Raw genomic sequence first — 13674 nt, forward strand, 5'->3', positions numbered from 1 at the left:
GAAGGAAAACAAATAGCTCGTAGGGTCGAGAGCGCCGCTGCAATGCTGCACATAAGTCACATGCGATGGGTGTCCGGGACAGCCGGCTTGGCGGTGACCTCCGCGTGAAGCCGCTTTTGAGCGATAACACTGTTGCCACATTTGAGAGCACTTCAGCCTCGCTCCACCGCGAGGAGCCTTCACCGGCAGCGTGGGTTTAGTGGAGCCTTGCGCTCGGTGCATGACAGGGATCTCCCGCTGGGAGCGCGATGGGGAGGTTGGTGGGAAAGTGAGAGGGACGCTCTGAGACTGGGAACATCACTCAAGTTTTCACCTCGGCTCTCTGGGGGGGAAGGATAGAGGAAGCACTCAACCAGCACTGCTCCATCAAGGTGCTTTTGGGTTTATTTTCTCCCCAAAACCACGATTTTCTGCACAATAACGGCAGAATTTGGACGACGTGCACGGTAGAATAATGCCTGTCAGTCTGTCAGTTTAATGTGCAGGGTGTAAAAATGAGTTTCAAGACCGGCGATTCATTTCACACGTATAGCTTTAAAAACTCCACACACACACACACGCACACAAACACGTCCTCTGCCAACACTCTTTAAATTAAAATAATTGTCGCTGAAAAATCTTCCAGCGTTTTCATTTACACTCATCATCTCATGTGAGAGAAAATGTTCCTGAAATTACAGTGAAAATCATTTATTTTTATGTTTTAACAAAAACAACCACAGTAACCACATTATGCAAAAATATAATCTGTGAATATATATATATATATATATATATATATATATATATATATATATATATGTATATGTATGTAAGTATGTATATATATATATGTATATATATACATATATATATATATATGTATATGTATATATATATATATATATATATATATATATATATATATATATATATACATATATATATTTGGATGGATGCATATATATGTATATGTATGTAAGTATGTATGTATATATATATATATATATATATATATATATATATGTATATACATATATACACACATATATATATATATATATATATATATATATATATATATATATATATATATATATATATATATACATATATTTATATGTATATATGTGTGTGTGTGTTCACTCATGTGCATTTGCATGGTACCAGACCGTGAAAGTTAGACTCCAGTGCAAAACATCTGGAAACACTTTATAATAACTGCATGCTATGACACATTAGTTAAGTATGAGTAAACACTTCACTCATCATTCATAAAGCGTTTTTCCACACTTCATACGTGATGTATTCACCATTTGTAAATGAGGCATTATATAATGGAGAGAGAGTTATCTTGGCCACTGCTGCCTCTAACAGGACCAAATATTACAGAGACAAACTAAAATATACGCTAACACTATGTAATAACTGCGTGCTATGAAGCATTATATAATGCTTATGTTGAATCCAGTGTAGAACAATGCTTTGTTGATGATGAAGGAAGTGTTTACTCATACTTAACTAACGCTGCATCGCGTGCAGGTACTATAAAGTGTTGTCCTTCACGGGCTGAATATCAATGTTCAGTCAGGACCGCCTCCAGAAATCAATCCTGCCAAAGCAACAGTTATTTGTGAGCAGTAAACATATTAAAGTAGAGTTTTAAAAAACAAACGTCTGGCTTACAGTCGTTGGAACGTCTTTTCACCAAATCTAAGTCCACTTGTTGAGCACTCTGAGGTGCGGCGCTGTGACGGTCTGAGAGCTGTGTTTGTTTGCATGTCGTGTCATCTGGAGGCTGTTCTAAGTCTCCGAGGTTCACAGCTAAACAGATTTGCTTTGACAGCTTTGATAAGTAGTAGTACTAATACGCTGTTTAGAGCTCCAACAAGCCACCGAAGGAAGACAAATTCAATTTGTTCCATCTGACAGGTAGCAATGGCGAGAGTGATCGGTCTGACTCGAATGGGTTTTTCTCCTGAGCTGCGAGCATCACCTTTGGGCTCCTGGCATTGAAGACATTTTCCAAATAGCCATTTAGCAGCACGTGCAGAAGAGGTGGGGAGGGGGTGGGGGGGTTGTTAGATCCATCCTCCGCAAACATGGCTTTTTATCAGTGTGAAGCGGGCAAGGACGCCACGCAGCGAGGTTCCAGGCTGTTGATTCCCCGCGATGAGACAGAGCTGTTCCTCAGCCGTGGTTTTGGACGCACAACAGTGATGAATCTTTGTGCCGTACGGGTGCAGTTCGGTCGTGTAATGGGCTCTTCAGCGGTGGAAGCTCTGCAGCAAACAATGGGCCTCGTTCGCTTGAGAAGAATATTCTTCTTTAAAACCCCACTTGTCCTCGACATTCGCCAATGTTTCCTTAATTGGATTTGTTTCAACGTAAAAGCCAGGTACGCACACTCCAGAGCGCACTTACGCACATGAGAGAGAGGACAGTTTTGTGGTTTCTTTTTATTCATTCAGCAAATGTGTGCTATTATTTTGATTCTTCTAAGTCATTATTTTCCACATTTCCGAAACTTGGCCTTTAGAAAATACATGAACACTTACAATCACATCAAATGTTGTAATAGGGAACCATGACGGCCGGTAAAAGGCTGACTGATGCGACTCCTGCTACTAATAATAATGCATTAAATTTATATAGCACTTAAATAGTACTCAAAGACACTTTACAAAACCTCCTTTGAATCATCATAAAAGCTATGCAATAAAAACAAATAAATGAAATCAATAACAACATTGAGCACACACGAGTTCATCGCAATTCTCTTAACTTTTCTTTTTAATTTGGCCCTGCAGTCCGATGGCCTTTTATGGGCGTTTACCTGCTGATTGGGATCGACTGCTGTTCAATTCACGAGAACAAAGGGATTCATCGTTGTTAGAACTGGGGTGAGGGTTAATCTGACCTTGACCTTTTCGCAGGAATACATTCAGGACACAACACATTGGAAGATTTTGCTGAATCAGGGCCCATCGTTTCATAGATGCTCACCCAGGAGCTTCCATTTAGATATAATTTAAGCATTACTTACAGAATTAGAGAGCTTCAGATTCAAAATCCTGATTTCACGAGTATGACACATAATGTCACACCTACTCAGCAACTAAAAATACCCCACCTCCTGAACAAGGATGCACTATCAGCGCTCATCTGTGCATTTTGATCTGTGGGCCCTCTTCCTCTCCCTCCCCCTCTCTCGCAGAGCGCCTTTTGGCAGAAAGCGCCGCGAGCCATTAGCGAGGCGTAAGGAGTCCCACTGGTTTGTTTCCAGTTCAGACTGTGGCTTTTCTCTGCGCTGGGAGCGGTGATTTATCCTTCTGCTGTAGTTCCCGTCCTGCTGTCCTCAGCACAATCACTCTGCGCTGGCTTTCTTCCGTGAGCACACCTTTCGCCAGACTCGCAGTATCGCATGCAGCAAATGATGAAAAGATCTCACACACACACACACACACACACACACACACACACACACACACACACACTTTCATGTTTAGTGTGAATAATCATACATCCTTTCTCTCCTTGTGTCCACTGTTTTTCCAATCATCCGCATAACTATTTTTTTTCCTATTTTTTGTTTCAGCTGAATACAATTCTTCCTTTTTGTTCTTTTTTCTTAGTCATTCTGTGTGTGTGTGTGTGTGTGTGTGTGTGCGTGTGTGTGTGTAACTAACACCACAACAGAGCAGCAGGCCACAAAAACCTGTGCTTAAACACAGCAGCCTTTATTGTGGTGATTGTAGACGGCCGCCGCACAATCCTCTCACACGCTTTAATGACATGAACCAGTGCAGGAGCCCAGGCAGGTTTTCATTGTAAGTCACATAATCCCTTGTCATAACTCAAGCATTAGCAAAACCCCCGGAGCATCAATCACAGTAGGAGTCAGACAGATTTTGATTTCTGATTAAAAAAAACAAAAAAAACAGCTGGGATTACATTGATGTGTTCGGAGGATTGTCCACACGGGGAGACGCTCGTGTGACGCGACGTCCAGATGAAGACCTCTCTCTCTCTCTCTGACATGAACCGGCATTAGTCAAACATCTGCATCATCTCTTTTTAAATAGTCGGGAACATAAATTAACGGCGAACAAATCACTAGCATTGTAATACTGTCTGAAGTGGCTCAAGACAAGTTATAAAAACATGACCCGAGGCTTGTTTAACCTGCCACAAAACCTGGGGAAACGTTGTAAAGATGTACAGACAGTTGCTTCATTACAATCATCATAATACATACAGGAACCTACATGAAATGTGACCTCTGCATTGAACCCATCCTAAACATTTTACGAGTGAAACTTGATTGAGGTCCTTACCATGTTCGTCATTTTAAATTGTGCTTTAGTTGTGCCTTTAACATGCTATACATTTGATTTGGAATGAATTAAATTGACGCAGATTGCAGCATTGGAGCGAGTGGGGCCCTTCGGGGATCTGATGGCCTTGCAGCATGTCTATAATCCAGACCATCGCAGTGTTTAGTATTAATATCTATTGGCGTTATAACCCTCGATCCTCTTGAACAATTCCTTTCGTGAAAGTATTTTTTCTGCCTCTTTTTAAGCCGTAATTACAGACAAAGAGCACAGCCTGGTCAGTGCTCCTCGGTGCTTATCGCACTCTGTTGAGTGTGTATGAGCTGCAACGGGCCTGAAACTATAACACGCCCGCATGCTTATTACAACAGGACGACGAGAGGGACACGTTGAGCGCCTGAGCTTGTGTGTGTTGAGGAAGATAATTTGATGAAACAGATGTGACAGGGTTTATATAGTGGACCTCCCCCAAAAGAGAGGTTTAAAAAAAGACAATTAAGAATGTGAAATAATAGAAAAGAAACACTCAGTCACACATTTTGCCATTACTTGTTGTAGAAGCTGGATATCCAACCTGCCACAGGTGAGGTTGAATAGTGACAACAAAGGAGTCCGACACTTTGAATGTGTTCCGACATCTTTGAGATGATCATCGAGTCTTTCATGCCCAAATCAAGGTGCAAAAATAGTTAGCTAGTTTATGTTCAGGATGCACCAAAAAAGGTTAAAGATCACAACTTGGGTATTTTGTCAAGATGTCATGTTACCTGTGTCTGTGACGTGTTTCAAAATCTCATATCGCGACGTCTCTCGTTAGCTAGCTAGCTATCGCTAACGCTTCATGCGGCTTCACGTGACCTCTGCATGGCAGACAGGAAGACTCAACTGGAAACCAACAAACTGGACCTACAATGGAAACAAACCGTGTTCACAGAATCTGACATTGAATCCAAACACTTTTGGAAATGAATCAAATCTTAAAGTAAAAGCATGTTTTCAGACGATGTCAGAGGCGCTTCTGAGGTCGGCGAGCACAGTTTAATGATGCCGTGCTGCTTCACAGTCTCATTTTTCCCTTTCCGTGAATTTCTTTTCTGCTCTCTGCTTGATGGTTTTACCGAGAATATTGTAAGCAACTCAGCGGCGGTTTGTTCTCAATACGAAAAACCAGCTTTTCTCCGTGCTCAAGCACTTTTTATACATCGACCCAAGACATCCGCACTAACACCCGTCTGACAACAATGTCAGACGGGTGGAAGGCGTGCGCGTGGAACCGGAGCAGCGCGGCGGGACGCCGGCCGTGTGATCCGGGCCCCGCGGATTCATTGTTCAAGAGACGGTGCAGCTCGGTGACCGAGGCTCTATCCAGGTGGAGATGATGGATGCGCGGGACATCGGTTAAACTCAGCACGCCTAAAACATTTCCTGACAACCTCTGTTCGCCCCGGCGCCAGCGCCGTCTCCTTTGATGCACCCGTTCATATATTTAAATACACCAGAGGCCGTTTTGTGTGTATTGTGTCCCACGCAATACACACGGAGTTCATTAATGTGCACGTTTGAGCGGGAGCCATTGAATTGTTTCAGGTGACGGAAGTTAGCATCAAAGTCCACACGCTCCGATGTGAAGGTGCACATGTCTCGCATATTCATCCGTTCAAGGTTAGAGACTTCGCGGGAGGCTACTTTGGGGAATTAGCACAGTGGGACACGGCTCTTTAAGAGGCGAAGGGCGGGAGAGGCGCCTGTAAGATCACATCCAGCCACAGGACTTGGGCTAGCTATAAAAAAAAAAGCTGAAGGAACGTACAGTAGCTGAGTAGCTGCTGGAGTTCAGCCCGGCCGGAGTGAAAATCAACAGTCACTTACCGCATTCGAGCGAATCACTAAAGCTCGCCTGTCGAATCCCTCACCCAGGTATCGGCAGGAGCCTCCTAATAAGCACTCGGGTTGTGAACAAAAGGCGGGAGAGATATAGGTGAGGTGTAGAACCAGAGTGTTTTTTTGTTTTTTTTTTACCTCCTGCAAGCTAATTGATGACCTAGATAGTTGAGGGAGACAGCTGTATAACTCACGGCTAACGGAAAACACGGAGAGGGGGAGAAAAGCATCGCTCTCCTTTTTGTCTCCCCGGCCATCTCCAGCTGCCGGTGGAATTGCGTTTAGGCCGCGTAAAGGACGCACGACTTTGATGGGTGTCTGCACACAACATGCCTCGACACAGTAATGCATAACATTTTTTTTTTTTTTTTTTTACGGCTAAAAAAAGCGTTGACCTTGTGAAGTAATCTAAGCCGGGAAGCCTTTGATAGATGGAGACGCAGCCGGCGGCGCTGAAGTTCAATGTTGGCTCAAACACGCGCATTATGATAATGTTGCACATTTATATTCAAACATTCGGGGAACATGCCGTTCAACAGATTCAAGGGGATGTTTTCAAACCGATGTCGGTACAGTTTCTGGTTTCATCAAATAAAATCACCATAAATACGTCAATGCGACTCAATGCGAGTGGTGAACGTAAAAGGTTAACGAGGACACGGGATTAATTGATAAAAGAACATTTCAAATGTAAAATAAAGTAGTGAAACTAGTCATGGGGAGTTGTACACTGCCTGTGAAAACACTTGTATAATGTCTTCTGTCGCTCTGGAGGGAGCTGTATCACGCCTGACATCACTGAGATAACTGTTGCATTGTGGGAAGTGAATAGAGGTTTGACGTTGGTGCTAAAACTCAGCGTATCTCGGCTTCTGCTGCATCACTTCTGACCATCTTTTGTGTCTGTGACCATTTATATAATCTGGTAGTGGGACTGAAATGCTTTTGATATTAATAATGATTAAATGATGGTTGAGTGGGGGGCGGCCCTGCTGACCTCGGGGTCAACGCTTAGTCCGTGAACTGCAACATCTGGCCCGGAAATGTTGTTGCATGTTGTTCCATATGTTTCCCATCATGCCTCTGCTGCCATCTGTCTAATAAACACCTCAAAACACATTGGCTGGATGCAGATTGTTAAATAATCTGATGAATGAGACGCATTGATGAATTATAACACCTTACAAGGGCATCTTTTCTACTGGGATCTAGATTATTGTCTCGTCCCCATCACTCACCCCGGTTTGACTTAATCAGTAAAAAAGTGTCAAGCTGCCAAACTTCTGAAGGTTGAGAAGAGTTTATCACCTTTAGTCGTTGCCATGGACTGCTGGTAATTACATTTTTGGAACAACAGAGGTTTCTTTTGCCCTGGATTCCACCTCTCAGGCAACAAACAGGTGCAGACTCCTCCACCTCATTAGTGGAGGCCGTCGGGGCCGACCGCGGGCATTTAATCGATGCTTTTATTTACGGTCTACTCGAACGGACCGCAGGAGATATGTTTTATTTGTATGACTTAATTGTGTTGCATATTATACTCTATTCACAGTCTTTTTTTTATTTGGCTGTTGCAAGTTCGGAGCCTCTTTGCAGTCGAAGAATTCGGTCTCATTACTGTCGGCTTTGCACTGAAACATAATAACCTCGAGGACACTGACCGTCTTTGGAGAGATGAAAAACACTGTTATTTGTCATATTAATAACATAATAGATAAGTGTCAGGTCTCTAACATGAACAAAGGTGTTTCACGGATGGGTTTAACAACAATACAGCGATTTACGTAGTATTTTCATTTCTTGAAACGCTCTTTTATTCCACCAGGATTATGGGAATTACATAAAAACAAATGGTACATGCAAACATGAAGTGAATATGTGTAACGCAGGGAATAACAGCTTTTGTTTGTGACTGACTTCGTTGTGTCCACTGTACATACTTCTGATTTTAACGCTACTTTTATGCTCCGACTTTTCTTCCTGCACTGTGAAAACCACAAAGCCACGAGAAAGGTGACGGAGTGAACCTGGGATGAGACGTCTCCCGGAGATGTTTCCAGGCTGATCCCGTCAAGACGCGACAGCAGAAACTGCTGATAATGTTTCATTAAGCTTCAGCCGGCGCTCTGGCAGGAGACACGTCTGCGCCTCTTTTATCTCAAACACACACTGATCCGCGCTCTCGCTCTCTGTTGCAGTTTAACTTTGTCGGCAAACTCCTCGGGCCACGCGGGAACTCGTTAAAGAGACTACAGGAGGACACGCTCACAAAGATGTCAATTCTTGGAAAAGGATCCATGAGAGACAAAGAAAAGGTAACGCCACCTGACTGTTCTTTCACCCCTCCACCCGCTGATCTCACTCTGTTACCGGCACATCATTTCATCGGGGCCTGCTGCTGTCTTCACACGGCTTGAAGTGAAGGCGGGCTGGACCTTTAAAGTTTAGAAGGAGAACTTTTCATGTAAATCCAACATTAGGATTGTGGGACAAAGTGACGCGATGTGGCTTTGTGTTCTTCTTCCTCAAAGTTACAAATGTGAAGTTCTTCCTTCATGAAGTTAAAACTGTTCAAAAGCAATGCATTTGAATGTTTGGTCATTTCAATGTCCAACATTCATTTTACTCTCGTAGATAACTGAGTTAACAAGAAAATATCACCGTCTCTCGTGGCTTTTTTTGCATCTCTCTGTCGTCATTGCACATCTCTTTTTGCTGTTTTGTTTTTTGTTTTGGATCTCTTTGTTGTTTTGTATCTTATTTAGTTTTTGTGCATATCTTTTTATTTGATTTGATTATTATTATACGTATTATGATTGAATGTTTGCTGATTTAAATGTCTAATATTCATTTAGATAACTAAGTTAACAAGATAATATTCACATTTTACAGTCTGGAACAAGCACATTTTGTACAGTTTTTGTCATTTAAAAACTTTCAAAATCGTTGCAGCTGAATTGTCTGCTGGTTAACTAGAATTAATTAATCAAACTATTATTGTTATATCAGTTTCATTCAATGTAATTTTCAAAAAACGTGTTGAAGTCTGTTCTAATACGCAGCTTCTGTATGTGTTTTACATAATTAGTAATCCAATTGTTTCATAACCAATGCGTTTAAGTTTCCTTCCTCATCACACGGGGAAAATCTCTCATTTAGTTTTTCTGCACTCTTTACTCAAACTTTATTTGTCTCATTTTAAATTTAAATTGTATAATTTAAAGCTGTAAACAGATCACCATCCTACAGTTTGATTGACAGCTCGTGGGTCACACACGGCTTTGAAAAACAGCTCCAACTTGAAAACAAATTTCAAAAGTTTATGGAAATGGGAAGGATCTCGGGGATCAGCAAACACGCCTGACGCCGTTCAAAGCCTGTTCTCTCATCGTAAACAAAGTACAGAGTGCAGACCGCGCAAATGACAAGCCTCTAAATTTATGTCTTTGTTTTCACATACGCTCCGTCCCAAGATACTAAAAAAAATGCATCGCAGTGATTCAAGCATAAATGGAAACGTTGTGGCAAAAAAAAAAAAAGGTAAGGATTTTACGAAAAGACGGCAACTTTATATTTCAAACACAATCCACTTTAACGACTTCAGTCATTCTCGATCATGTCTGTATATAAAAATATATATCTGAATGTCTCCCAGCGGCAGAATTGAATGCTGGAGCGGCTAACGGAGAATAAATCCACTTCTCTTGACCTGCCTGCGTCTCTCCATCTTGTTTGTCGGGGTTGATTCGTAAGAGGCGATGCTTCTCGCCGTCGTGCAGGACACTCTTTTTGATTCCTCTGTAGGCGTCGATGGTCCGACTCCTCTGGAGTAGCTGAAGAAAAGATCTGTCACGGAGATGTGCTGACCTCGGCAGCCCTTACCTGTCTGCACCAAACCGACGCGGGATTTATGACTGACAGCTTTCTGCCGGGGCGCCGCTTCCTCTTTTCCTTTTTTTTTAGGGGGGAGGGAAGAAGGCTACACCTTCGCTACAAAACTACTACTTTATCTTCAGCCGGTTGCTGACTTGCGCAGTATGTGTCATCATCATTTTGAGCACTTCAAATTCCTCGTGGAGGTCACGGGGCCGGTTCACTGCAGAGCCAAAAAGAAAAAAAGAAAAAGAGGGATCTACTTTTGAGACTCTTTTTTTTTTTCAAGTCAAGGTGAAACAAAGCTGTCTTTCCATTGCTGGAGCAGCACATGAGGCTCTGGACACACGCCTATGTCTCACGATGAACCACACGATGAACCACACGCTGCCCCGCAAGGAGGCCCCATACGGAAGTGCATTTCAGAAGAACGGGAGAGGTTGAAAGTCTCCACCGGCTGGTTGTGGCGCCTCAATTGCCGCCTCCGAAAGCAGGATGACGTAACGGCCCCGCCTCCTCGTTAGCGCCGCCATGAACTCATCCATTCCCCTCCCTGGGACTCGTAGTCTCGCTTCAATTTGCCCGACAGACCCGACAATCGCCTTTGAGTTCACTCTCGGGTTGAAGCCCTGCATGGCGTTGCTGGACTACCGTCGTGGACTGAGAGGACTGCTCCGCATGTGGAAGAAGTCCCGCACCCAATGTTTTCCTTCTTTTTAACAGAACCCAGCTGTGTGTGCTTGCATAATTATTTGAAGAGCTCGGGCTGCTATAATTTCACCCATATTAACAAGCCTTTGAATTACGGGAGATGAAGTCCAGGGTGACACTTATTGTCCTCACCGGTTTACGAAGCCAATATATTGACAGTGTCGGTCGCTGTTCAATTGTGATTTTGCCTCATTGTCTAATTGTTAAGGTCATCGCCGATGTCTTAATCACTCTCGCTGCTCCGTCCCCTTTTTATCTTCTGCAAACTCCAGCGTTCTGCTGCAGGAGAGCCGCCTCCTCTTTTCCTTTCTCAGGCTTTTATTGTCATTTTTACGACTTCTCCTTCGTGCTCGTGTGATTGATTCGGATTAAGTGGTTTTGACGGATGGAAGCAGATCCGGAGACGCCAACGGCTCGATCACCATTTCACTTCAACTGAACGGAGGGCAGCGTTTGGTCAGCACATCTGAGGGGTGAAGGAAGATTGGAGAAATCAAGCAGTTTCAGTCCATTCGGCGCTTTAAAATCAAATGAAAGGATCAATTCTGTATGCTGCTGGTAACCAGTGAAGAGACGCCACTAAAGAGCCAATACAGTGCGACCTCTCACTCGACCGGTGAGGACGAGCTGGTATAAGTCCTCAGAAAGGAAGGAGAAGCGTTGATGATCAACACAGATTGGAAGAACTTGACCTCATTTTTTTGCCAAAATCTCTCCTTTAATTTCACTTGAACGCGAGCGCTTCGAGCTCGACGGCGTTCCTTGCGTCTGCGGGAGCGCCCGCGTCCACGGCGCTCCGGCCTTCTGTTTCCAGGGCGAGCGGCTTTTCGTAAGCAGATTTGCGAGGAGAGAGGAAAAAAAATAAATAAAAAAAAAGTGGGAGGAAGATCCGCCAGCAGATATGAAAAACAGACAGCTGTAATCTCCCACCGTGGGCTGCTTAACGGCTCCAGGACTCTGCTGGAGCGCTGACGCTTCTTATCAGCGCTGGCGTGTGTGGGGGGGGAGTCCTTGTGTATTAAACCGCTATGATAATATCATATGCAAATGATGTGGTCACACATACGGATGGGTTTCATACTCAAAGAGATATCCAGGAGGAATAACATTGACACTTTGGAAAGAAAACATTGTTCTTTTAAAGAAAAGGAAGTCCTCAGATGCCACATGCTGACAGTAGTCTGTCATCTGGTGTTGCACTAAATAAAGATTGTTTTTTAAAATCTTTTTTTTCCCCTCTTCATGCATTTTTACCAAGGAACACATGAAAGGGAAAGAGGTCTGCAATCAGTCGTCTCTTTCTAACACCCTGCTCACGCTCCCCACTCGACAGCGTCAGCTCCGTCAGCGCTGGTGCCGTGCGTTGAGGAGCCCTCTGCTCGTAAAGCACAGATTTATGGGGGGGAATTAACATATCATTAACATACCACAGGCTCTCTTAAAAGAAGGTTATTTATAATTAGGTGACATCAGAGACACTGGCTTGCATGGTGCTGGAGAGAGAGAAGGGGAAGAGGAAGTCGCAGCCATCGAGTTGAGACCAAAAAGAAGACTTTTTTCTTCTTCTTTTTTTTATGAAAGAGAAACTGGGACGCCGAAACCTGTAGTTTCCTTTGTGTAATGTGGCGGGAGACATTTGGGGTTTTCGCTGTCCTATTTCTCGCCATCAATAACGTTACACTGGCCTGCTTCTGTCGGGCCTGAATAGCCCTCACTGTTTACATGGAATATCCTTCTGTTGGACTTTAAATTAAAGGAAGTCAGGAAAAGTAGCAGCATACGCTCTACTTTTACTGGTTTTAGTACACAGGAACTAAACAACAAATACCCCAAAACTGTTTAAAGGCTAAAAATCCGTAACTTTTTTGTTGACGCCCTCTGCGGCATCGACAGAGGATTGGTGATGTATCCAAAGCGAAGACGTCAAAGTCGTCCTCTGTCACGGAGAAAACGTTACATTCACCCAGACTGGTGTCGTGAGACACGACTTAGTTTGAGTTGCTAAAGCGACGCATGAAAATAAAGGTGTCGTGTGAAACGCGAGTCTGGTGCAGCAGTTGTCTCGAACAGACTTTGTTGGCGCGACACGTCGGACCCGACAAGCTGATCGACATCCCCGCATCCGCGCCGTGGACCGACTGCACACGGACAGATGTACCGAAACATAATGTCCGCCGTCCGAATGTGCGACTCACTTCGAAACTGTCGGATGGGTTGTCGTGGAACTTTGTTTCCGGGCATACGTGGTCGTTTTTCTTCAGCATATATCAGCGAATGTCTTCATTCACTGACGTTCACCATCTGCCGTGATGGTGGATCTGCGAGGCTGCACAGTAAAGAAAGAACCGACATGTCCGATTGATAAAGCGTTGGTTTGAAATCGGACCAATCATGGAGCCAGATGCAAAGTCACGCGTTGGCCACGTCTCTGAGGATATGAAAACCAAATTTGCATGCTAATCCATCCCACAGCTCCCAAGAGTCAGAAGTCAGGGCTTTAGCAAAGGCACTACGGTTCATCCCCTGAGGGACACGAAGGACCGGACCGCCATCAGCGTCAATCCGTGTTGCAGATGGAGAGATATTCCAGTGGTGGAGTGACAGGTTCGGACTTGCTGGTGGTGCAAAAGCAAGGAAAGGTCAAGGGGTCAATCCACCATCTGCAACCAAAATGTCTTTGGCGATTTACAGTCGTAGTGCAGAGATGTGTTAGCAGGAGGGAGGTTTTGCATGGATACCATCTATTTTAAGATTGTGATCTTTTTTTAATTTACTAATCCTTGAGAATCTTTACTTTTAATTAGTCTCTTTGGTGCATTGTGGTGATTGCTGAGGTCTTTTGTGCAATTCATTTCCCCGGGACTCACCTCCCAGTCAGAGGGTGTCTAAGAGT

General features: G+C 43.7%; 1 protein-coding gene across 1 annotated transcript in view; it reads left to right on the forward strand.

Moving 5' to 3' along the window:
* Nucleotides 1–13674, forward strand: part of khdrbs3 (KH domain containing, RNA binding, signal transduction associated 3) — an 89052-nt gene that overhangs the window by 41977 nt on the left and 33401 nt on the right. The window contains exon 3 of the mRNA XM_068576378.1: nt 8396–8512. Within this exon, the coding sequence (XP_068432479.1) occupies nt 8396–8512 (117 nt within the window). The remainder of the gene's footprint in view (nt 1–8395; nt 8513–13674) is intronic.

The sequence above is a fragment of the Clinocottus analis genome, unplaced genomic scaffold (assembly GCF_023055335.1).
Source record: "Clinocottus analis isolate CAN_PGR_092001 unplaced genomic scaffold, fCliAna1.0.p SCAF_14, whole genome shotgun sequence".
Classification (NCBI taxonomy): Eukaryota; Metazoa; Chordata; class Actinopteri; order Perciformes; family Cottidae; genus Clinocottus; species Clinocottus analis.